This window comes from Mizuhopecten yessoensis, unplaced genomic scaffold (assembly GCF_002113885.1).
Source record: "Mizuhopecten yessoensis strain PY_sf001 unplaced genomic scaffold, ASM211388v2 scaffold9425, whole genome shotgun sequence".
Lineage (NCBI taxonomy): Eukaryota > Metazoa > Mollusca > Bivalvia > Pectinida > Pectinidae > Mizuhopecten > Mizuhopecten yessoensis.
The window spans coordinates 155,068-182,199 of NW_018408041.1; the positions used below are offsets into that span (position 1 = coordinate 155,068).

At 37.8% G+C, this 27,132-nt stretch overlaps 1 protein-coding gene across 1 annotated transcript in view; it reads left to right on the forward strand.

Annotated features, from left to right (window-relative positions):
• LOC110458088 (myosin-2-like) overlaps positions 1 to 22,550 on the forward strand; it is a 56,301-nt gene extending 33,751 nt beyond the window's left edge. Inside the window, exons 5-25 of the mRNA XM_021509653.1 lie at positions 2,162 to 2,336; positions 4,439 to 4,513; positions 5,115 to 5,199; positions 6,120 to 6,226; positions 6,941 to 7,067; positions 8,918 to 9,036; positions 9,193 to 9,331; positions 9,459 to 9,604; positions 9,947 to 10,120; positions 12,101 to 12,204; positions 13,215 to 13,414; positions 13,923 to 13,989; positions 17,234 to 17,339; positions 17,583 to 17,682; positions 17,923 to 18,026; positions 18,133 to 18,227; positions 18,672 to 18,842; positions 19,341 to 19,425; positions 20,086 to 20,185; positions 21,579 to 21,715; positions 22,102 to 22,550. Coding sequence (XP_021365328.1) covers positions 2,162 to 2,336; positions 4,439 to 4,513; positions 5,115 to 5,199; positions 6,120 to 6,226; positions 6,941 to 7,067; positions 8,918 to 9,036; positions 9,193 to 9,331; positions 9,459 to 9,604; positions 9,947 to 10,120; positions 12,101 to 12,204; positions 13,215 to 13,414; positions 13,923 to 13,989; positions 17,234 to 17,339; positions 17,583 to 17,682; positions 17,923 to 18,026; positions 18,133 to 18,227; positions 18,672 to 18,842; positions 19,341 to 19,425; positions 20,086 to 20,185; positions 21,579 to 21,715; positions 22,102 to 22,134 — 2,449 coding nt within the window. The 3' untranslated portion in view covers positions 22,135 to 22,550. The remainder of the gene's footprint in view (positions 1 to 2,161; positions 2,337 to 4,438; positions 4,514 to 5,114; positions 5,200 to 6,119; positions 6,227 to 6,940; positions 7,068 to 8,917; positions 9,037 to 9,192; positions 9,332 to 9,458; positions 9,605 to 9,946; positions 10,121 to 12,100; positions 12,205 to 13,214; positions 13,415 to 13,922; positions 13,990 to 17,233; positions 17,340 to 17,582; positions 17,683 to 17,922; positions 18,027 to 18,132; positions 18,228 to 18,671; positions 18,843 to 19,340; positions 19,426 to 20,085; positions 20,186 to 21,578; positions 21,716 to 22,101) is intronic.
• The last annotated feature ends 4,582 nt before the right edge of the window (positions 22,551 to 27,132 follow it).

Here is a 27,132-nt window from a genome sequence, read left to right on the forward strand (position 1 = left end):
AAGCTGTATAATACTGGTACATCAAGCTGTATAATACTGGTACATAAAGCTGTATAATACGGGTACATAAAGCTTTATGATACTGATACATAAAGCTTTATATTACTGGTACATGAAGCTGTATAATACTGGTACATAAAGCTTTATAATACTGGTACATAAAGGTGTATGATACTGGTACATAAAGCTGTATAATACAGGTACATAAAGCTATATATTACTGGTACATAAAGCTTTATGTACCCGTATTATACAGCTTTATATACCAGTATTATACAGCATCATGTACCAGTAATATAACGCTTTATGTATCAGTATCATAAAGCTTTATGTACCAGTAATATATAGCTTTATGTACCTGTATAATACTGGTACATAAAGCTGTATAATACTGGTACATAAAGCTGTTTAATACTCTTACATAAAGCTGTATAATACTGATACATAAAGCTGTATAATACTGGTACATAACGCTTTATAATACTGGCACATAAAGCTGTATAATCCTGGTACATAAAGGTGTATAATACTAGTACTTAAAGCTGTATAATACTCTTACATAAAGCTGTATAATACTGATACAGCTTTATGTAAGAGTATTAAACAGCTTTATGTACCAGTATTATAAATCTTTATGTACCAGTATTATAAAGTTTTATGTATCAGTATTATACAGCTTTATGTAATAGTATTATACACCTTTATGTACCAGGATTATACAGCTTTATGTACCAGTATCATACACCTTTATGTACCAGTATTGTAAAGCTGTATGTACCAGTATTATAAATCTTTATGTATCAGTATTATACAGCTTGATGTACCAGTATTATACCCCTTTATGTTCCAGTATTATACAGCTTGATGTACCAGTATTATACCCCTTTATGTACCAGTATTATACAGCTTGATGTACCAGTATTATACACATTTATGTACCAGTATTATACAGCTTTATGTACTAGTATTATACACCTTTATGTACCAGTGTTATAAAGCTTTATGTACCCGTATTATATAGCTTTATTACCCAGTATTATACACCTTTATGTACCAGAATTGTAAAGCTGTATGTACCAGTATTATAAATCTTTATGTATCAGTATTATACAGCTTGATGTACCAGTATTATACAGCTTGATGTAACAGTATTATACACCTTTATGTACCAGAATTGTAAAGCTGTATGTACCAGTATTATAAATCTTTATGTACCAGTATTATAAAGCTTTATGTAAGAGTATTATACAGCTTTAAGTACTAGTATTATACACCTTTATGTACCAGTAATATATAGCTTTATGTACCTGTATTATACAGCTTTATGTACCAGTATCATACACCTTTATGTACCAGTATTATACTGGTACATAAAGGTGTATAATACTGGTACATAAAGCTATATAATACGGGTACATAAAGCTTTATGATACTGATACATAAAGCTTTATAATACTGGTACATAAAGCTGTATAATACTGGTACATAAAGGTGTATAATACTGGTACATAAAGCTGTAGAATACGGGTACATAAAGCTTTATAATACTGGTACATAAAGGTGTATAATACTGGTACATCAAGCTGTATAATACTGGTACATAAAGCTTTATACTACTGGTACATAAAGCTTTATAATACTGGTACATAAAGCTGTATAATACTGGTACATAAAGGTGTATAATACTGGTACATAAAGCTGTATAATACTGGTACATAAAGCTGTATAATACTGATACATAAAGCTGTATAATACTGGTACATCAAGCTGTATAATACTGGTACATAAAGCTTTATAATACTGGTACATAAAGCTTTATAATACTGGTACATAAAGGTGTATAATATTGGTACACATAGGAAATATATCAGAAACAGATAAAACTGATGAGAGTGCAATAAGTGAAGCATGGTGACTTGTAGTGGTAGGTACTAACCTCACAATGATGATCACACCTGTCAAGTTTACCACCTTGTCTGCTCAATTAAGGGAAAATTTTAACACACATAAATATATCTAAACATAAAGTTGACATATTTAACCTAAAACTTTCACATTTAAATTAAAGTTCACTCACATTACCTGAAGTAGAATTCATGATCATTTGTGGAGTGTGGATAAAAAAGGTTGCACAATAATCTCCAGGCAATATTGTTTACAGTGGGGAAAGTGGGAGTGGCAAGACGTTCTGTGCTATGCAGCTACTACGTCAGCTGTTTGATATTGCGGGTGGAGGATCAGAGACTGATACATTTAAACACCTGTCTGCCACCCTGACTGTTATCCAGTCCCTGTGTTCAGCCACCACTGTCACCAACCCTGAGTGTAGCCGAGTGGTGAATATCTAGGGTGGGGAATGTTCAGTGACCAGTGTCACCAACCCTGAGTGTAGCCGAGAGGTGATTATCTAGGGTGGGGAATGTTCAGTGACCACTGTCACCAACCCTGAGGGTAGCCGAGTGGGGAATTTCTAGGGAGGGGAATGTGCAGTGACCACTGTCACCAACCCTGACTGTAGCCGAGTGCTGAGTATCTAGGGTGGGGAATGTTTAGGGACCACTGTTACCAACCCTGAGTGTAGCCGAGTTGTGAGTATCTAGAGTCGGGAATGTTTAGTGACCACTGTTACCAACCCTGAGTGTAGCCGAGTTGTGAGTATCTAGAGTCGGGAATGTTTAGTGACCACTGTTACCAACCCTGAGTGTAGCCGAGTTGTGAGTATCTAGAGTCGGGAATGTTTAGTGACCACTGTTACCAACCCTGAGTGTAGCCGAGTGGGGAGTATCTAGGGTGGGGAATGTTCAGTGACCAGTGTCACCAACCCTGAGTGTAGCCGAGGGGTGAGTATCAAGGGTGGGAAATGTTTAGTGACCACTGTCACCTACCCTGAGTGTAGCCGAGTGGTGAATTTCTAGGGTGGGGGATGTTCAGTGACCACTGTCACCAACCCTGAGTGTAACCGAGTGGTGAGTATCTAGGGTGGTGAATGTTTAGTGACCTTTGTTACCAACCCTGAGTGTAGCCGAGTTGTGAGTATCTAGAGTCGGGAATGTTTAGTGACCACTGTTACCAACCCTGAGTGTAGCCGAGTGGAGAGTATCTAGGGTGGGGCATGTTTAGTGACCACTGTCACCACCCCTGAGTGTAACCGAGTGGTGAGTATCTAGGGTGGTGAATGTTTAGTGACCTTTGTTACCAACCCTGAGTGTAGCCGAGTCGTGAGTATCTAGGGTGGGGAATGTTCAGTGACCACTGTCACCATGCCTGAGTGTAGCCGAGTGGTGAGTTTTTGGGTGGGGAATGTTTAGTGACCACTGTCGCCAACCCTGAGTGTAGCCGAGTGGAGAGTATCTAGGGTGGGGCATGTTTAGTGACCACTGTCACCACCCCTGAGTGTAACCGAGTGGTGAGTATCTAGGGTGGGGAATGCTTAGTGACCACTGTCACCAACCCTTAGTGTAGCAGAGTGGTGAGTATCTAGGGTGGGAAATGTTTAGTGACCATTGTCACCAACCCTAAGTGTAGCCGAGTGGTGAGTATCTAGGGGGGGGGATGTTTAGTGACCAGTGTCACCAACCCTGAGTGTAGCCGAGAGGTGATTATCTAGGGTGGGGAATGTTCAGTGACCAGTGTCACCAACCCTGAGTGTAGCCGAGGGGTGAGTATCAAGGGTGGGAAATGTTTAGTGACCACTGTCACCAACCCTGAGTGTAGCCGAGTGGTGAATTTCTAGGGTGGGGAATGTTCAGTGACCACTGTCACCAACCCTGAGTGTAGCCGAGTGGTGAGTATCAAGGGTGGGAAATGTTTAGTGACCATTGTCACCAACCCTAAGTGTAGCCGAGTGGTGAGTATCTAGGGTGGGGAATGTTTAGTGACCACTGTCACCAACCCTGAGTGAAGCCGAGTGGTCAGAGTATCTAGGGTGGGGAATGTTTAGTGACCACTGTCACCAACCCTGAGTGTAGCCGAGTGGTGAGTATCTAGGGTGGGGAATGTTTAGTGACCACTGTCACCAACCCTGAGTGTAGCCGAGTGGTGAGTATCTAGGGTGGGGAATGTTTAGTGACCACTGTCACCAACCCTGAGTGTAGCCGAGTGGTGAGTATCTAGGGTGGGGAATGTTTAGTGACCACTGTCACCAACCCTGAGTGTAGCCGAGTGGTGAGTATCTAGGGTGGGGAATGTTTAGTGACCACTGTCACCAACCCTGAGTGTAGCCGAGTGGTGAGTATCTAGGGTGGGGAATGTTTAGTGACCACTGTCACCAACCCTGAGTGTAGCCGAGTGGTGAGGTACAGGCATTTTCAAAACCCAATAAACTGGAGGTTACTGCATGTACGAACACAACAGTGAAATTCTTAAGCATTTTGCCTGCATTTGGTCATCCTTAATATCAGATGTATTGATATAACACGAAACCTTCGTATCTTTTCAGGGAATGTTCATAGAGAACTTTATAACAGACACTGCCATCTACAGAGCTAAGATACATGCGTATCTCCTGGACAGGGTAGGTAACTCTAGGTCCGGAAGACATTCAATACTATTTTCTTTAAATGTGTTCTTCATTTCCATTTGTTAAAACATGAAACATGATATCTATATAAGACAATAATATTTTATTGAGAGAATCATTTTTTGCTCCAGGAGATTTGTTCAAATACCAGCATGCACGTTTCACCAGCATTTTTCAAGACCATTTAATTACAAAAGATCAGAAGGAATGGTAAGCAATATGTTACAGGTATAGACAGGTGTAAATTACTCCCACTTACAGGTGAAATAAATCTGTCCATGTTAAGGTAGCATTAAGTCAGAGTTCAGTATCAGGTTACCGGGAGGACTGAGCAAGAGGACATCTAATGGGTTGTCTTATGTAACTGGAGTCGTGTGTCTGTATCTGTATATGGTTGTATAGCATGCCACATGGTAGTTAAGCCATGAGGAGACTTGTGAGGAAACTCCATAGGAATGTCCACCATTGTCCAGTGCGGCCACCATGTGTATAGGTGCAGCATAGACATTGATCAAATGTACTTCAACATGTAAAGCTTTTGATTTATGTATTAAATTTTGTTTTCTTTGATTTTTTTTTTTTTACATGTTTTCAGGAAAGGGTGTGTAGCATTCAACGCTATGAAAAGAACTACCACATATTTTATCAGATGTTGAGTGGCCTTGGCACTGAAGAGAAAGGTAAATCATGATTACCTATTCAGTCAAATATCTAACAGATTTTATAAAGTCCCTCAAACCTTTACCAATACCTCCATCACCATGTAGCTGTTACCAAATAGCTGAGCCCTGATGATGGCCTGCGTATCTGGGCCTGACTAGTCAGCACAGGTATCAATACAGTGATGGAAACCTAGATACAGGGGTTACTTCTCTCCTTCTGTCATTTGCTTTGCTTACCATTAGAAGGTTTCTGTATACCACTAGAATTCAAAATTTCATGATAAGAAAACTTGACCAAAATTCTTCTAAGTGATCTGAAGGAGCTTGTGTATGGCAGAGCCTAATAATCTAGTCACCACAAGTTCCATGCAGCTCGACTTTGCAGGTACTTATTCTTGGAACAGTTTGTCTTTTTCTGTAATCTATCTCTTTCTTTATCTTCCTACTTTTACCTTGAAGAGAAGAGAGTTTGTAAAGGTACACACACAGCACCTCTGACACTGTCAGACTTACTTGTAAAGGCACACACACAGCACCTCTGACACTGTCAGACTTACTTGGAAAGGTACACACACAGCACCTCTGACACTGTCAGACTCACTTGTAAAGGTACACACACAGCACCTCTGACACTGTCAGACTTACTTGTAAAGTTACACACACAGCACCTCTGACACTGTCAGACTTCCTTGTAAAGGTACACACCCAGCACCTCTGACACTGTCAGACTTACTTGTAAAGGTACACACACAGCACCTCTGACACTGTCAGACTTACTTGATTACACCACAGAGTTAATTCCCTTGAAAGGAAATTTATCATCTTCATTCATCATTCATTTGATATCTTCTATATAATCCCCTCTTCCCTTGTAATATTAATAAAATTATACAATTTTGTATAACAAATGTTAAAAAACCAGTTATCTCCCATTACAGCCAAGCTGCACCTAACCGGGTACTCTATCCACAACTTACGCTACCTCAGCTCAGGAAGTACGCTACAGAATGAACTTGAGGACAAAGCACGATTTGATGCCTGGAAGGTATATACTCAGCCCTGTACCTTACCTCATACCTTGATTAAGCAATATGATAGATAATTAAATCGCATATTTTGACACCTGTAAGGTTTGGGCCTCACCGGGAATCTCTTGTTTTAATTAATAAAAAAAGTCTTATAATTTCCAGCATAATTATATAGACATGTTGTAAAATCTTTGCAAATTAAATAAGTCCTAATTTTACCATAGGATTTGGTCCTGACTCACTTAATCCTTAATGAAGTTCTAAGTAACAAGTTGAAAAGTAGTGTAAGAGACTTGTTTGTTGACTTTTTTTACTAAAAATAGCCAATATTTCTATAAATAGCCAATATTTCTATAAATAGCCAATACTCCTTCTTCTACTGTTCCTACTTACACAATCTGGTTTGCTTTTCTACTGATGAAGAAAGAATTCAAACATTTTTTTTATATTTTGGATAAGGTCATAAGTCATTCAACATGTACACGTGGAAATCTTTTACTGAGGGTGTATTCATGTTCTTTTAGACTCCTCCCACTCATGCTGAAATAGCTGGAGAAATTTAAACATTCAATTTCCAAATTTGCAAATGTAAAAAGTAACTCAAAACTGCAGTATTGCCGTTTCTATGATTTACAATTTTCATATCACGTATAATTCTATAGTTCTGACCAGGTTTCAGTTTGTTACTTAAACTGGACTAACTGTTTCCAAACTGCCTATATATTTTGCAGAGTGCCCTGTCAATCCTAGGTATTCCATTCTCAGACGTGATGAGAGTGTTTTCTGCTGTCCTACTGCTAGGAAATATTGAGTTTGTGGAGGGTACTGGCCTAGAACTGGACCTTGTGGGCAACAATGGTAAATAGATTATTATCCGAAGGACCAAGGTGAGCTTATGCGTTACCGTGGCGTCCGTCGTCCGTCCTTCGTCCGTCGTCTGTATGTCAACAATTTCTTTGTACGACTTCTTCTTCTTCTTAACCACTGATTGGAATATGACTAAATTTGACTGGATACATCCCTAGGTGGTGGGGATTCAAAATTGTACAAATGGTAGGGCTGACCCCCAGGGGGCTTAAGGTGGGGCCAAAAGGGGGCAATTTGGCTATATTGCTTTAAGCGACTTCTTCTCTGGAACTAAGAGATGGATATTAACCATATTTGACTGGCAGCATCCCTAGGGGGTGGGGATTCAAAATTGTACAAATGGTAGGGCTGCCCCCCAGGGGGCTGAAGGTGGGGCCAAAAGGGGGCAATTTGGCTATATTGCTATAAACGACTTCTTCTGTAGAACTGTGCCATGGATATCGACCATATTTGGTCGAAAGCATTCATGGGAGGTAGGGATACAAAATTGTACAAATTTTGTTGCTGACCCCCCGGGCTAAGGAGTGGGGCCAAAAAAAAGTTTATTACTTGGAAGTGGTTGAGATCCCCACCGTATAACCATATATACAATTGCTGAGTATAAACAGAAGAATGCACAGTTGCTTCCAGGATGGCCCTAGGGTCTGGCCCCACCCTTGGAGACATAGTCCCTTGGTCATAACTTGGAAACGGTTGAGATCCCATCCCCAAAACTATATATACAAATGCTGGGCATAAAGAGACGAATGCAGTCATGATATTGGAATAGATCCTGGGGTCTGTCCAAACCCCTAGGGAACTAGTTTCTTAGTCACAGCTTGGAAACAGTTGAGATCCCCACCCAAAAACCATATATACAATTGCTGAGTATAAAGAAATAAATGCACATATGCTTCCAGGATGGCCTTGAGGTCTGCCCCAGCCTTGGAGACATAACCCCTTGGTCATAACTTCAAAATGGTTAAGATCCACACCCCAAAACTATATATACAATTGTTGGGCATAAAGAGACTAATGCAGTCATGATATTAGAATTGATCCTGGGGTTTGGCCACAACCTATGGACCTAGTTTTTGAGTTACAGCTTGGAAACAGTTGAGATTCCCACCCAATAACCATACATAAAGTTGTTGGGCATGAAAAATTTAATATAGATATGCTACAAGGATTGGCCTTGGGGTCTGGCATATTCCCTTGGATTTCATTTGGAGAATATTTTGCCATGATTGCTTAGATATCCAGGTGAGCGATACAGGCCCTCTGGGCCTCTTGTACATGTATAAGTTCTTGTTGGCAGTGGTTAATAAGAGTAGAATATCATGCAGCTATAAGGTTGAAAGTGTGTCTGACTCTTGTGTGCTTGTTGGAAATGTTCTACAGCATCTGGATATTTTTATCTTATAGACAGTCCAGGCCTTATACATTTGTTTATGAAATAAAAATACAATAAAGAGCAGTTAAGTGGAAGGATGCCTTCAGTATTTCACCTTGGCTCTGTGAAACAAAATTTCATAACAAAAGTGGATCTGAGAGGACTCTATTTACCTCACTTTATGATTCTGTGCAAGGTTATACTTCAGGGGAATGGTTACTGTATCATGAATACAAAACCATTTGTGATATGTATAAGTGAAAGCTTAATAACCTTGAAACCCTGAATTCAGCAATGAGTTAACAAAATAAAACTAATTCAAAGCTATAGACATGAGGTAAATAATACTAAATTTATGTACATTTGGACAAATCACCTGCCAATTACATTGATATTTACTGTACATGAAAGTGTACTAGTGTTTTTTTTTCATTATCTATCATTATATAGTATCCTTTGTTGTTTACAGAGATCAAGGCTGTGGCTGCCTTACTGGGTGTGTCTGGGGTTGCCCTGTATCGTGGCTTTACAACTCGCACAAGAAATTCACGAGGACAGGTCTGCAAGTCTCTGGCAGATGTTAACATGGTAAGGGATATCTCTCATGTGATATATACCCAGTACATTTGCAAGTATTACCTAACTGGATGTTTGCCATGTGTTTGTAGTTTAGAGGTGTCATAGCCTAAACTTGTGTACAAAAAAGCATTTCAGAAGCTTAATTAAGGTATCTCCATTTCTCAGGCAAACGCAACAAGAGATGCCCTGACCAAGGCCCTCTACTTCCGAACAGTGTCAGCAATATTAAAGCGAGCAAACAGCATTAGGAGGCCAACCTGTAACTCCACTTTGTCAGACAGCATAGAGTCCAACCTTCATCAAGGTAGATAACTCATCATTGTCAAAACAATTTACTCTGGGAAGGTACCCGATACCGGGAAATGTTCGCCCTTCACATTAAGTTATAATGCCTATTATGCTGTTTACTATATAAGCTGTCTTTTTTGTAGATTCCCTAGGGCTGTCAGGGGTGAGAGACATGCCCCTGAGTCGGAACCCGTCCCTAACCAGCAGTGTCTGTAGTAACTACAGCAAGAAAACCAGAGTTGATGGTTTCATCAGTATTGTGGACATGTTTGGATTTGAGACAGCTGAGGTAATCAGACAAAACAGATTTCAGACTCTTGGAAATTACTGTATTATCTTAAAATTATCAAATTTTACTGTCAAATCAGATTTGCAATGCTTTGAACCTGTATTTTGTGACATTGTATTAACCTGTATTACCTGTTTTACCTGACAGCATATTTACCTGTATTACCTGATAAACAGTGTATAAACCTGTATTATCTGATAAACAGTGTATAAACCTGTATTATCTGATAAACAGTGTATGAACCTGTATTATCTGATAAACAGTGTATAAACACGTATTAAACGAAGGTGTATAAATAAACCTGTATTATTGGATGTGTAAAACTTGTCATCTAACTTACAGTGTAATCGGTTGGAGCAGCTGTGTATAAACCTGTGTGCAGAAACCATGCAGCATTTCTACAACACTCATGTGTTTAGGAGCACCATGCAGTCTTTAAGAGAAGAAGGCATTCAGGCTGATATAGAGGTCACCTACTTTGACAATGAACCAATCCTTGAACTCCTCTCATCCAAGGTAGGTCTAAGTCAAACCTCCTCTCAACCTATCCCAAAGCTCCTCTCATCCAAGAAGGTAGGTCAAAGCTCTCAACTGAACCTGTACTGGTTTTTGGCATAGAAGGTCAGATGAACATGCTTTTAACCAATCCTAGATCCTTACATGTATGTAACTGTAAGTTTGAACCCTTTCTAAAACTAATGCTAGAGCTCCTTTTACACCAGGTCAGTCTAAGCCATTGTCATTTAAAGGCAAATCTTCTATTAACCATGATGCAGCCTGCTAGAGTTTATTTCACAAAAGGTTAATATAAATTCTGCTTTCAGGGATACACTATTACTCTCAGGAATATTAAATTGTTCTCAGGAACACTTGAACATAAGAACAATCTCTTGCCCTCAGAAAACCTATTGCTTTTTTTGCTATCAAGAAACTACTACATGGAAGCAGTAGTGTTTCCAAATGTAATTGAGTGTTTAGCAATACAGGGTTTCTAAGAGTGCTCTTAGGAACACATCAATTCATGTTCTACTTTGACTAACACAATGTGTAACTGTGGAACGAGCGACGCATCCTTACCCGGCAATGACAACACAATAGTACACTCTATACAGTATATACATATTTACTTACACTATTTATAAAGATAATGTACAACACAGATTAATATAATACATACTCACTCACACTCACAACACATAAATAAATACAGTATACAGGAAATGTTCTGTCAAATCCAGATCCTCTAATGTAAACTATCCTAAACTCCTCTGGAACTAGAACAAAGTCTACCTCACACCAGCCATGAGTTAGGGTTGGCTATCCCACTGGACAGCGTCAAAACATGCAAGTGTTTACACACGTCCACCATCTAGAAGGGTGGCACAATCTACTGGCACTGTAGACAAATTGGGTGGTCTTACACAATAGACCATCGACTTCAGTGGAAGTCCTCCTCTATGCAAAGAAACCGCTGGCTATCTTAGGATATGTCGTACCGCCGCTGTATCACACCCAAATGACCCTGTCATGGTCAGATCTGTCTCGTGTGTCAGCTGGTCTGTTCAACAGTTGATCCTCCAGATAATCCCAGGGTAGAAAGCTGGCAAAAGATGGAAAATATGACAGAAGATGACGAAAATCCATTTAAATTCCCGTAATTTGAATGTCACTTCACATATTTTAACTACACATTTATTTCACCCACGCGCTTCCATACTTTTATAATTCTCACAAACCGACATTTCGAATACCTAAAAGGATATTGATATTTAGAATAATTACGTAACTACGATCACAAAGAATACACTAAATGCTGATAACATAAGAAGCGAAATGTTAGCAAACTAGCCATTAAGAATCTGTGCGGGTCCACAGCATGCAATCAACTAACATGTCACCTATGGGCCTCCGTACCTACAGATAATGCATACGCACAAATAATGTAATGTACAATAACATCTAGGTTTCTGATAATTTACACACAAGTAACACACAATTATCTTCTTCATACAACCAATATATACCGATTATTACAATTATAACACGTGTAAAATGGTTTATAGACGAAATGCACACGTAAACAACTCAGTCACGCATGAGTGGACCGCACCACCTAAGAATGCTTGACCGGTCTCCATCAGGTAAATTACAACAATCCAAGCGGACCAAATACACGGGACATCAACAAACATGGGTTAAACACTTACCACAGTCAGCTTTCTGTGCTTTCCTCATGGAGCGGCCTATGAAAGTATATAATATTGTCCGTTCTCCATGTGAACATGCAATACCGCCATGTTTCAAAGTTTCTTCCCCCGGTACCTCTCGTGTCTTTTCGAACATACTTACCTTTCCGCTTTCTAGGTAGCGTTCCACCAAATAACACACGTACACAAACATTACATACAAAACATCACAAAATACCTACCACCTGTATATATACATATGCGAGCGTAACACAACGACTCCCATTTTACTGGGTATTTGATGTTGTAGAGGAGTGGGTTGCTGAGTATCCTAGATACGGAGTGTGCTCAGCCGCGTACATCAGCCGACACTTTTGTCAGCAAGGCCAAGGTCCACCACAGGATCAACAACTAGTGAGTAACAAGTAAACTACATGTACTACAGTTACGTTTAACTTACCCTGTACATCATTTTGACCTCTGATTTGCCCGAGATATTTTATTGTAACTTATTACCAATGATTCTCTTATGGCCATTACCAAATGTTGTGATTTTTCGGGATGATTCGTAATCCTGCATGCTCTCCAGGTCTCTGATTGGATAAGGTATTTAATACTTCAAATTTCATCTGGCCAATTGTAACAAAGGTATTAATTTACTGACAGTCTGGTCAAGCACCTTACCAAGTGTTGGGTTTTTAGTTGAATTTAAATCAATATAATTGCCCTTGCCTCTGATAATTGGTTGACATATTTTTAACTTCTATATTAGACTATCGTAAATATAACCTAACAAATCCTGTCATGACTGAGTTATAGACTATCGTAAATATAACCTAACAAATCCTGTCATGACTGAGTTATAGACTATCGTAAATATAACCTAACAAATCCTGTCATGACTGAGTTATAGACTATCGTAAATATAACCTAACAAATCCTGTCATGACTGAGTTATAGACTATCGTAAATATAACCTAACAAATCCTGTCATGACTGAGTTATAGACTATCGTAAATATAACCTAACAAATCCTGTCATGACTGAGTTATAGACTATCGTAAATATAACCTAACAAATCCTGTCATGACTGAGTTATAGACTATCGTAAATATAACCTAACAAATCCTGACTGACAGATTTAGTTTTGGATTGATCCACCTGAATCTCCGATTGTAACTTTACATTAAAAGTTTATGTAAAGGGTATGTGATCACAGTATAGTTGAACTTGTAACTTTACATTGCATTGATAACTGTTGATCAACAATTTATTAAAATTAGAAATGATTGGCAGCTAGCTGAACTGTTCACACATCATGTAAAAATAAATTGTGTTTTCAAATGAAAACTTTCATAAACATAAACAATCTAAAATCTCTGTATGATCAAAATAATGTTGACATCATTGAATTGTTTTTATAGTTTCTTTGAACCACTGCCCAAGGCATCAAGTGTGTTTGGTATTCGCCATTTTGCGGGTCGTGTAGTGTACGATGCCTCTAACTTCCTTACCAATAACCGAGACCAGCTTTCCGATGACATCATCTGTATACTCTCCAAACAAAACTGCAACTTCGGCTTTGTCTCGCATCTGTTTGCCCGGGAAACAAAGAGCTCAAGTAGTATGTATCCTTGTCTACTGTTTCCATGTTTTTTATTCATGTTAATTATAGCCATCCTCTGATATCTAATACAAAATTTCCATCATATAATTCAGCATTTCAAATGCTAAATAAATCATTTGATAAATGTTTCAGTTAAAAATATTGTCTGTATTATCTACCCCAACACAATAGGGGAGTGGAGATCTAAGAACAGGGTGTCCCTCGGTAAATAGAAGGTGGTCGGATGCACCACTCCTTCACCAATGTGTATCTAGGTACACCTGATCAATAACTTACATTAATGTACAATAGTTAGTTCTGTGCACTTTGTTTATCAGAGTTATGCCCCTTTTCTTGTTTCTGTTTTAATATGCCTTTTGTGTCAGGTGCTGAGGATACATTCCTTACCTGTCTAATGTTTATGAAACACAATACATGTTATCAGTACATCAGGTTGTTGTGCATATTTTGTGTGGGATGGGGATTTTATTTTTCCTGTTCTTAGAGGCCTGTTGTTTTATTACAGGTAGTGGACCAGGTCCGAAGGGCATGAAACACAGAATACTGCCATCATCTTCATCAGGGCGCAATGGGTACAGTCACTGATTGAGATTGACATTTTTATAATCTGCACATAAAATAAGGCATCTGATTAAAGATTGCTGAGCAGTGAAATACCATATTAGTCAGACACTAAGGATATTTCTTCTTAAGATATTTAATGTTTATAGTAATGAAATTCAGCTTGTAGCTTAATGGGATTATAAAATTTGTTGAATTAAATCATGTCGACTCACTTGCAAGGTCACAGCTTGTTAGGATAATTAGGGCTGTCCACTTTGTTTAGTTAAATTACCTTTATCAAATGTGTAAAAACCTTCAACTGACTTACGCAAAGATACATGTCTGCAAATGACCCTGTTTATATTTCATAGTTTAAAAGTGTCAAAATCTTCAAATGTCTTCTTTTATAGATACATAAGGAAATCACCTTCATCTTTTAAAGAAACCTTAATCATTGACATGTATGATTTTATTGATTTTTATATTAGTAACGTCAGTGAAGGCAAATTCGTCACATTAGTAAGGGTTTCTGTTAATAATTCGACCAAATAGGGATGTATCAAAATGCCGACAAGCACCAATACAGAAGAAGATTCGACTGAAATTCCTATAAATAAACATTGTAGTAAACACGCCTGAATGACGTCACGCAGCAACATTTGTGACGTCATCAGGCCTTCTGTGGTTTTGCTCAAAGGTGCAGGCAGTTTCGCCACCTTCAAACATTTAACTAATTTACAAGTAATCTAAGTGTTTAAATGTAACATTTTGTAGGCTTATGTTACACAAGCCGTAATGATACGAACAGCTCCAAATGTGTGTGTGTAACAAGGATTAACATTGAAATAGTTGGCTTTTCTTAGTTGGGATAGCTAGTTTTCGGTAACTTGAAGACACTGATTAATGCTGTTTGAGAAAGATGGCTGGTATCGGCTGAGATGATGTCAATTTACATGATACGCAATAAAGACTCAGTCCTTAACAAATATAAACTTCCAAATCGCTGCCCAATATTATATTTTTCATCGGGTCAGGATGAGAGTGTCCAGGGCTTTCAATTCACCCTTCCACATCGTTGTTAGCAACGCGGTTGCTAAACAAATTCAGNGTACGTCTCCGATAGTCTTGCACGTCAACGGGACACATCTGAAAAAATCGTAACGATTTTCTTGGGCTTCAAAACTTGTTCAACAAAGACTGCCTGGCCAGGTGTTGTAAATGTACTCACTTTTTAGCTCACCTGGTCCAAAGGACCATGGTGAGCTTATGTCATGCCGCAGCGTCCGTCATCCGTCATCCGTCGTCCGTCATCCGTCATCCGTCATCCGTCCATCCGTCAACTTTTCCTTTAAAACGCTACTCGTCCTGAACGGCCTAGTAGATTTTGACTAAATTTAGACTGGAGTATCCTTAGGCCAAGGGGACTCAATTTTGTATAAATGGTGGGTGTGGCCCCCCTGGGGGCAGAGGGGCGGGGCCCAATAGGGGAAATAGAGGTAAAACCTTGAAAATCCTTCTTCTACCGTAGGGATTAAGGGATTTTATTCTAATTTAGTCTGGAGCATCCTTGGGCCAAGGGGACTCAATTTTGTATAAATGTAGGGTGTGACCCCCCTTGGGGCTGAGGGGCGGGGCCCAATAGGGGAAATATAGCAAATTCTTTAATATCCTTCTTCTGCTGTAGGAATGCAAGGATTTGTTCCATATTTGATCTGAAGCATCCTTGGGTGAAAGGAAACCAATTTTGTATAAGCCGTGGTTCTGGCCCGCCAGGGGCCTGAGGGGCGGGGCCCAATAGGGGAAACATAGCAAATTATTCTTTAAAATCCTTCTTCTTCTGTAGGAATGAAAGGATTTGGTCCATATTTGGTGTGGAGCATCCTTGGGTAAAGGGGAACTAATTTCGTATAAACGGTGGGTGTGGGTCCCAATAGGGGAATTAGAAGTAAAACCTTTATAATCCTTCTTCTACCATATGGATTAAGGGATTTTATCCTAATTTAGTCTTGAGCATCCTTGGACAAAAGGGACTCAATTTCGTATAAACAGCGAGTGTGGCCCCCCTGGGGGCAGACGGGAGGGGCCCAATAGGGGAAACAGCAAATTCTTCAAATACCTTCTTCTTCTGTACGAATGACAGGATTTTGTCCAAATTTGATATGAAGCATCATTGGGTGAAGGGGAACCAATTTTGTATAAACGGAGTGTCTAACCCCCCTGGAGGCAAGAGAGTCGGGGCCCAATAGGGGAAATAGAGGTAAAACCTTTAAAATCCTTCTTCGACCATCGGGATTAAGGGATTTTATCCATATTTAGTCTGGAGCATCCTTGGACCAAGGGGTCTCAATAATTTTGTATAATTGGTGGATATGACCCCCCTAGGTGCATAGGGGTGGGGCTCGCTATATCTCAAGTACTGGATGGATCTTTCTGAAATTTCATATGTACTACCATGGAGTGCTATATCTTTACTTAATACCAATTATTTTAAACATATTCAGGTGAGCGATACAGGCCCTCTGGGCCTCTTGTTCATGTAAAAATCAGTCTTTGGTAACTGCCGGTGTCTACGTACAATCAGCATGCGATTGTACAGCAGCACTTTCAGGCCGACAACAAATTCCTTTCAGATATAAATCTAGAAAATTTCTAGATGATGTTTTAATTTAAGTGTTGTAAGAATGTTGAAGGTAAGACGCAAACAATACTTTTAAAAAGATACTGGTTGATTGTATTCTAAATACACATTGCATGAAAATGGAAACTTTCCGATCGTCATTTCCATAAACACGCAGTGGATCGTCAGTACATTGTACATGTAACAAAGTACACTTCTAGAAAAACAATTTACTTGCATTAACTGCAATCAGCGTTAAGATATGGGTATTTTCATGTTTATGTAATAAATTTACACTAAATAACAACCAACTCTCCTCAGATTAATGAGTTTAGTCGATGAGATGTCCGTCGCACGGACCAAATTTTCAAGATTCGTTGTTTTACAAGATATTTCGTAACTGTTTTGATTAAAAGTTTAGTTTTTCCCTTCTTATACCTCTTGTCAAAATATTTGAACTGTGTTGAAGACTATGGTGACATTATTTACGTCACATCTTATGTATTATGACGTCATATGGCATTTTCGACACAGGGTGGCGAATTTGGGTGCATGGCGAATTTGCCTGCACTAACGTTATTTGTCACCTATATGTGTAGGTCAGGTGATTTTTTTGTATTGATTTTTATAATAGTATTTGTCACCTATATGTGTAGGTCAGATGAAGTTCGAGGAACTCTGTCCAGCGACTTCCAGAACAAACTCGACAGCTTGATCAGAACACTGGTTCACACTAAACCGCACTTCATTGAGTGTATCAAGGTACTGTCTAACACAATCGTATCGTGTAATAGCTGTTACCCATACTTCTACATTAAAATACAAATCATTCAATAATATTTAAAGAGTTTACTAAGATAAATGGTGTTTTCAAGGATTACCATTTCATCTTGACACAATCCACAAAATTAAAATATTTCTTTATTTAGACTTTGAAATTAAAACAGAGACATCTTTATCAAATTTTATAGAGATAAGGTTGAATATTGAAGATTCTTTCCTCAGAGCAATGATAGATGTGAGATGGATATGTTTGACAAGGATGTCATCCTCCGTCAGTTGCGGTCACTTCAAGTTCTGGACACTGTCCAGCTAATGGCTGGAGGTGAGTTACATGTATATGAATGTGTTTATGCCTGCATCCTTAAACAAAATCCTTTATCAGCAATTAATTTTAAAGGTTTCTTAACACTATGGCTGTAGTGTCCTTACATACTGCTGTTTAATTGGCCTCTTCATCTAAGTACGTTTTAAATGGATAGGAATTGAAAGAAAAAAAAATCGAAGTCAGTTATGTCAGTTAACTGATGATTTGATAATATAAAATTGATTGATGTTTCTGTAGGTATTCCTCACAGAATGAGGTATAAGTCCTTCAACAACCGTTACGCCGTCTTCCTCACCCACTGGAACCCGTACCAGACCAGCTCACAACAGGAGCACTGCAAGGTACGAGCTACAGCATTCTACTTTCCTAGTTACTTTTTTAGTCAAAGATGTCTTCATTATTTCAAACGTAATATTTTACTTTATAATGAACACATCTACTTGACAGGCGATACTGAACAGTTTCCTGAAGGCTATGGACGACAGTAAGCTCCCTTATGTCAGTACACAGTGGACTCTAGGCAAGAAACACATCTTCTTCAGGTAGGCCAAAGAAAACTGTGCTGTCATGAAACGAAATAGTGCATAGGTCAGTAAAAAAAGTGTATAGGTCAAACAAAGTGTCAAGCAAAATAGGACAAAAGTCAAACAAGAAAGTCAAACAAAATAACAAAATAGGGTCAAACAAACAAGTGCATATGTCAGATGATATAATGCACTGGTCAAACATGATAGCAAAGATCAAACAAAAGTGTTTAGCAAAATTAGCAAAAATACAGTGCATAGGTAAAACTTGATAACTTTAAAATACACACAAGTATAAAGTAACCATAATTTAATATAAAAATGCTAGTTGGGTGTCTGAGATCATTTTTCTAAGTTCCTACCGAATTGAAGAGAAATTTTGTTGGAAGTGCTTAGCATATGGATTTCACAATTTTTTTCATTTTTAAAAATGCAATAATAATTAAGATATGAATTTTGTAGTGAAGGAACTCGGCAACAGCTGGAGGCCATGAGGGTGGAGAAGTTTGACAATGCTGCATCCCTTATACAGGCCGTATGGAAGGGCTACCTACAGCGTAAACTGTGGCCCGAGAGACGCAAAACGTTACAGACACAACAGGGTGCCCCGAAGGTCACATACCCTGTACAAAGGTGAGACAGTTCACATACCCTGTACAAAGGTGAGACAGTTCACATACAATGTAGTCAATCAACCTTCAACAATAGATCAAGGGCTACTTTTGTTTAACATTATCTAAATGGTCAGCTGGTTCGACCAGAGTTGCTTGTTAAAGCCATGACTTAGACTTCCAAGGCCTGCTCCAGTATTTCAGGTCCTCTAAACGTAGTACGTAGTACCGGTAGATGAACCGGTCTTTTTGCATGAATATAAATGTCAAAAGATAAACACAATAATACTCCCAAGTATATGATGACTTCAAAGATGGTATAAATATAAATCTGTTTATTAATCCTACATCTGTTGGTGACTTTTATAATGTAGATACATTGATGATTTACATCTATTGGTATTTGTTGGGTTTTACATACCAGGTATACTCAGTTGTAGATATACGCTGATATTCATATTCTGTATTCAAGCCGTTTTTCTATAGCATGCCCTTTCATCTTCCCTTTTACATCTTTCAGAAAAAGAAGTAAAACAAAAGAAAGTGGACCCAAGAAAGATCCCCGATTACTACAGCAGGCCTCAAGCTACTATAAAATAAGTCTGGTAAGAATCGGACCTAATTATCTCCCTTTAGCTGTAGTCCATGCTGTATTGTCAAGAATCTTTTATTGTCATTACATAAATGTAGACTTTTCTTTCAGTTTTGTAGAAATAAGTTCCAGGTGATAAATCATTTTCAAATGTATTATATTGTCTCAACATCTTTTTATCTGGTCACAATTTAATTTTGCAAAGAGTTTTTCAGAAAAGCAAAAACATTTCAATGAATATTATCTACAGGGAACTCAAATTCAACAAGCAGAGTTAATATTTTAGCCCATACCAGATCAATTCACTGGTAAGCATATAGTTTTAATACATATATTTTTGATTCAGAATGAATAAAAAGGAACTGATTAAACGGTGAAAAGTGCTATATTTGTTCATATGTACGAAGTATTATATAATAATATAATTATATAATTTAGTTATTTCATTTACAAAAACAATTAGAAAAGATAATATTCCTGAGATAATTTCAATTGCCATTTCATTTATCATCACCCATATGAGTAGGACATATTACATGTCGCTGAATCGATGGTTTCAGTCTAAAACCACTTACATGTAAGAAAGTATTTATGCATGTGATGTTTAAAGTTTATTTGAAGTTTGGATATTTTGATTTTAACTAAAAAATAAAAACAAAGTGTGACTGTTTAGGAGGCAGCACCAGCGATCCCTGCTACCAGGTCTTACAACGTGTCGGGGAACGTACGACTCAGCTACCCACAGTCCAGAATCATGAAGGATGACTTTCCAAGTATGTCACTCTGTGACCTTTGTTGCCCATGGTTTATTTAGCCAGATGTGTCATATCAATGGTTGTGAAAATGTTTTCTTTTGTTTGTTTGTTTGTTTATGTTTAACGGCCCATCGACGGCTGTGGTCATTTAGGGCCATGTTGATTTATTTATTTATTATTTTTTTAAACAAACATGTGAGTAGCGAAGATAAAATCAGATAAAATGGTTCATTTTAAAAGCATTCGCATTGTATGTGTAGATAATAAAAAATAAAAAAGGGGGTTAAAATAATAAAAGAGATAGATGATATGGAATATGTGATATATATATAACGTCAAAAAGGGTAAGGTGGGTTAAAAGACATCAGAGTCTATAAAATAGACCGATGTCTTTCAAATAGTTAAATAATGCCTTCGAGTCCACGGAACTGAAAAGAGTTTTCATATACCCGGGACTCGAAAGTAGTTTTCACGAATGTGTTTAAAATCGGAACATTCTATTAAAAATGTTCCACTGTAAATGGAGTGTCACATGCGTGGCATGAAGGTATTCTTTTGTATTGTTTCTTAGTATTGGGTTCCATATCATTTCATTTTATAAGTACCAGCCTGGTATTACCAGAGGGAACTGTAAGTTTGTATGCCATCCTTAAGTCAGTATGTCTATCCCTTAGTCAGTCTGTATATCCATCAGTCAGTCTGTCTATCACTAAGTCAGTCTGTCTATCACTAAGTCAGTCTCTCTATCCATCAGTCAGTCTGTGTATCCATCAGTCAGTCTGTACATACATCAGTCAGTCTGTCTATCCCTCAGTCAGTCTGTATATCCATCGGTCAGTCTGTCTATCCCTCAGTCAGTCTGTCTTTCCATCGGTCAGTCTGTATATCCATCAGTCAGTTTGTCTACTTCAGTCAGTCTGTTTATCCATCAATCAATCTGTCTGTCCATCAGTCAATCTGTATATCCCTAAGTCAGTCTGTCTATCCCTCAGTCAGTCTGTCTGTCCATCAGTCAGTCTGTATATCCCTAAGTCAGTCTGTCTATCCCTAAGTCAGTCTGTCTGTTCATCAGTCAGTCTGTCTATCCCTAAGTCGGTCTGTCTATCCATCAGTTAGTCTGCATGTATGTCACCTTTTTTGGGCATATCTTACCTTATCAGAATGTTCATATCATTTATATATACCCTGTCATCTACAATTGCCAAATTTTGTATTCTATTACCTCTTGGGAAAGCAGAGTATTGCATATTACATTCGGGTTTGGTGCCCATCTCACTTCCTTATAAACAGGGTTATGGTCTTTTGTTCATTTTTTTGTACTGAAGTTTGTGTGGGATGGGAGGCTAGGGATTGCTCACAATACTTTTTTTGTTGTTTTTCCTAATTACATTGTTTCATTTTAATATTATAGAAGTGGCCAGTGATGATAATGTGTTATGTCGAGGTGAAGAGGTCAAGGTCATAGGTCCAGCATCAGCTAGGGGTCATCTTAAAGTGCAACGCAGAAATGTGTGTCTAGACGTGCCCTACCACTTGTTGGATTTGAAGGTGAGTGTGAAGTACCCACCAACACCTATCTCACATAAAGGTCACTTATTCAATTAATCCTTACTTTAGGTAAATTGTGTTTAGTTAGATGGGATTACAGTCTATCGCATATTTGATGTTGTATTCGATCGTTGTTTGAAGAGAAATAAAACATAAAATGTATTCCCGATGCTTTTTGTTTTTAATTCGCTTTGAAAATATAAAGAATATACTACACAATTCGCTTAATTAGTGGTAATCATGTTTAAAAATGAATACACACTTATTCTATTCGTAATCAGTTATCTAATTAATGTTCAGTCCAGAGTAAATATCTGATGTAACCTGTCGAAAATTGATGAAGCCATTATTATCTCAATAATAGTTGAATACTTTCTTGTGTTCAGACTGTACCGGCTCCAGATGGGATGGACATATGAGTATGATCAACTGTAGCAGATCATAGAAATGAAAGGATGGCCGCGAGTGATCACAGACACCACTCTGACCGATCACAACGATGATGAGATAAATATCAGTGTTATCACAGACATCACTGTGACAGATCACCATGGTGATGAGATAGACATATGAGTGATCACAGACAACACTGTGACAGATCACCATGGTTATGAGATAGACATATGAGTGATCACAGACAACACTGTGACAGATCACCATGGTGATAAGATAGACATGAGTGATCACAGACAACACTGTGACAGATCACCATGGTGATGAGATAGACATATGCGTGATCACAGACAACACTGTGACAGATCACCATGTTGATGAGATAGACATATGAGTGATCACAGACACCACTGTGACAGATCACCATGGTGATGAGATAGACATATGAGAGAGCAGACATCACTGTGATAGATCAACATGGTGATGAGATAGACATATGAGTGATCACAGACATCACTGTGATAGATCACCATGGGGATGAGATAGACATATGAGTGATCACAGACATCAATGTGATAGATCACCATGGTGATGAGATAGACATATGAGTTATCACAGACAACACTGTGACAGATCACCATGTTGATGAGATAGACATATGAGTGATCACAGACACCACTGTGACAGATCACCATGGTGATGAGATAGACATATGCGTGATCACAGACAACACTGTGACAGATCACCATGGGGATGAGATAGACATATGAGGGATCACAGACATCACTGTGATAGATCACCATGGCGATGAGATAGACATATGAGTGATCACAGACACCACTGTGACAGATCACCATGGTGATGAGATAGACATATGCGTGATCACAGACAACACTGTGACAGATCACCATGTTGATGAGATAGACAGGAGTGATCACAGACAACATTGTGACAGATCACCATGGTGATGAGATAGACATATGAGAGAGCAGACATCACTGTGATAGATCAACATGGTGATGAGATAGACATATGAATGATCACAGACAACACTGTGACAGATCACCATGTTGATGAGATAGACAGGAGTGATCACAGACAACATTGTGACAGATCACCATGGTGATGAGATAGACATATGCGTGATCACAGACAACACTGTGACAGATCACCATGGTTATGAGATAGACATATGAGTGATCACAGACAAAACTGTGATAGATCACCATGGTGATGAGATAGACATATGAGTGATCAGACATCACTGTGATAGATCAACATGGTGATGAGATAGACATATGAATGATCACAGACAACACTGTGACAGATCACCATGGTGATGAAATAGACATATGAGTGATCACAGACAACGCTGTGATAGATCACCATAGTGATGAGATCAAGTTGTGTTATAGTTGAAGTTGAGATGTTGTACAAGCTATCTTAGGTCAAGAATTGAACAAGGTGAAATGGCTTATTCGTAAGTTCATCAGGCACCTTAAAAACTAGACAACAGAATTAGTAAGGAACAGGTGGTCTTATAAATGTTTTGAAGAGATTTACCAAGGACCTGAATAGCATGCATTAGTTTTCAATTGTCTGCTGGATCAACCAAGAAAGAGTTCATATATGGCAGAAATGTTCTGACTTTTTCCTTGTGATAATGGATGAACTGTTGGTTTAGGTGGTAATACCAATGTGCTATAGGGATACAACATCTAGGTCTTGGCCATGATTAAGTTGTTTTGATGGAGGATAACCAAAATAGACTTTTACCTATTGTGTCTTTCAAGGTGTAACCAAGAACATTGTTTGTCCCATTGCCAGTGGACAGCTTTGGTTTACATTGAGGCTCTTACTGCCTAAGAATTTGTTTGCACTTTTCATCAAATTCTGAAGAAAAAGCCATCGCCGTATGATTTTTGCTGAGTATTTTTATAATGTACATGTCTAACCTTGATATTGTTTCAAACCTATGTGTTCAGTGTTCAGGTCAATGGTTCTGTATATATCATATCATTTTGATAAATATGTAATTTAGATAATTACACAGAAATATATTAAGCTGTGTATAGTATGGTAATGATAAGTAAAACAGGACATTTTCACTTCCCTGGAATACTGTATACCGAGAAATGTTCACCGTAGTTTAACATGTGCCTTTTTCACCCTCAACAATGAGGGTGATTTTATCATTACAGCAAATATTGTTAAACAATACAATGAGCATAGGTGTCAAATGGGAAGGGCAAAATCAATATTAGGCAAATATGAATTTTATTGTTGTAGGGCAAAACTTTCACTGGGTAAATTTCCCTGTTAGAAAGTTTTTAAAGCACTCAAAATTACAGTGTTAACAAGTGAATATCTGGGACAGTTTTAATTTCTATTTTTAAATCTCGAAATCTTTGTGGTATTTGTACCTGTCTCCTATGTAATTAGCAGTGGAGATGTTGACTTACCATGACTAAATGCAAATGGATGATGTTTGTTTATTTCAAATTGTTAAACAGTTTGTTTAATCAATTCTCTACATTGTAAATTACTTAACGATAACAGTATGACCAGGCCAGTTTTTACAACACTATATACACTTCATAGTGCTGAAGAACCCAACTAGTAATTTATGGTAAAACTTGTTTATATTGAACTCTCGTGGGACCAAGGAAATTAGTTCCCTACATGCTAGCTTTGTTATAGAGTTCCTGGTGCTGAGTAGAGAACACATGACTTCATTATATTCAGGAATTTACATTCCGCATGTAAGCAGTAGCCATATTTTTATGTATTTTATCGTCAATTTGTGTGGAAAGTCTTCAAACAGCATCACAAATTGTAAATATTTGGATATTGTTTAATTGTGGTATCTTTGACTGATGTTTAATTTATTTTGTTACCTTTTTTAGAAAAAAACATATGTACTCAATAGCTGTTATCTCCATGTCTAACATTCCAGCATCTTTAACTCTACTTACTCACAAATCATATTTGATATATTCAAAGTAATTCCCAGCTCAAATTCATGCAAAAGTGTGCTTCAAATTTGTAAAAATAGGACATTCCTTTATAATGCATCATCATTAAAAGAAAGGATTTCACATTCATATTCTCAATAACAGTTCTATATATACTGTGAATCACAGTTCTATTTTCACCGCAACTCACTGTTCTATTTTTACTGTGACTCAATCACAGTTCTATTTTCACCGCAACTCACTGTTCTATTTATAACATGAATTAAATTAGCTATATTTATACTGTGACTCACAGTTCTACATATACTATGACTCACAGTTCTATTCATACTATGACTCACAGTTCTATTCATACTGTGACTCACAGTTCTATATATACTGTGACTCACTGTTCTATATATACTGTGACTCACAGTTCTATATATACTGGGACTCACAGTTCTATATATACTGTGACTCACAGTTTTATATATACTGTGACTCACAGTTCTATATATACTATGACTCACAGTTCTATTCATACTGTGACTCACTGTTCTATTTATACTGTGACTCACTGTTCTATATATACTGTGACTCACAGTTCTATATATACTGTGACTCACTGTTATATATATATACTGTGACTCACAATTCTATTCATCTGTGACTCACTGTTCTATTTATACTGTGACTCACTGTTCTATATATACTATGACTCACAGTTCTATATATACTCTGACTCACAGTTATATATATACTGTGACTCACTGTTATATATATATACTGTGACTCACAGTTCTATTCATCTGTGACTCACAGTTCTATTCATCTGTGACTCACAGTTCTATTCATACTGTGACTCACAGTTCTATATATACTATGACTCACAGTTCTATATATACTCTGACTCACAGTTATATATATACTGTGACTCACTGTTATATATATATACTGTGACTCACAGTTCTATTCATCTGTGACTCACTGTTCTATTTACACTGTGACTCACAGTTCTATATATATATACATGGTTCCATTCATACATGGACTCACATTTCTATTTTTACATGGACTCACAGTTCTATTTACACTGTGACTCACAGTTCTATATATACTGTGACTCACAGTTCTGTATATACTGTGACTCACAGTTCTGTATATACTGTGACTCACAGTTCTGTATATACTGTGACTCACAGTTCTGTATATACTGTGACTCACAGTTCTGTATATACTGTGACTCACAGTTCTGTATATACTGTGACTCACAGTTCTGTATATACTGTGACTCACAGTTCTGTATATACTGTGACTCACAGTTCTGTATATACTGTGACTCACAGTTCTGTATATACTGTGACTCACAGTTCTGTATATACTGTGACTCACAGTTCTGTATATACTGTGACTCACAGTTCTGTATATACTGTGACTCACAGTTCTGTATATACTGTGACTCACAGTTCTGTATATACTGTGACTCACAGTTCTGTATATACTGTGACTCACAGTTCTGTATATACTGTGACTCACAGTTCTGTATATACTGTGACTCACAGTTCTGTATATACTGTGACTCACAGTTCTATATATACTATGACTCACAGTTCTGTATATACTGTGACTCACAGTTCTGTATATACTGTGACTCACAGTTCTATAAATGTATATACTGTGACTCGCAGTTCTATATATACTGTGACTCACAGTTCTATATATACTGTGACTCACTGTTCTGTATATACTGTGACTCACAGTTCTATAAATGTATATACTGTGACTCGCAGTTCTATTTTTATTTGAACGCCTTGTTCTATTCAAACTGTGACTCACAGATCTATAACTGTATATACTGTGACTCACAGTTCTATATATACTCTGACTCACAGTTCTATTCATACTGTGACTCACAGTTATATATATACTATGACTCACAGTTCTATATATACTCTGACTCACAGTTCTATTCATCTGTGACTCTCTGTTCTATTTACTCAGTGATTCACAGTTCTATATATACTGTGACTCACAATTCTGTATATACTATGACTCACAGTTCTGTATATA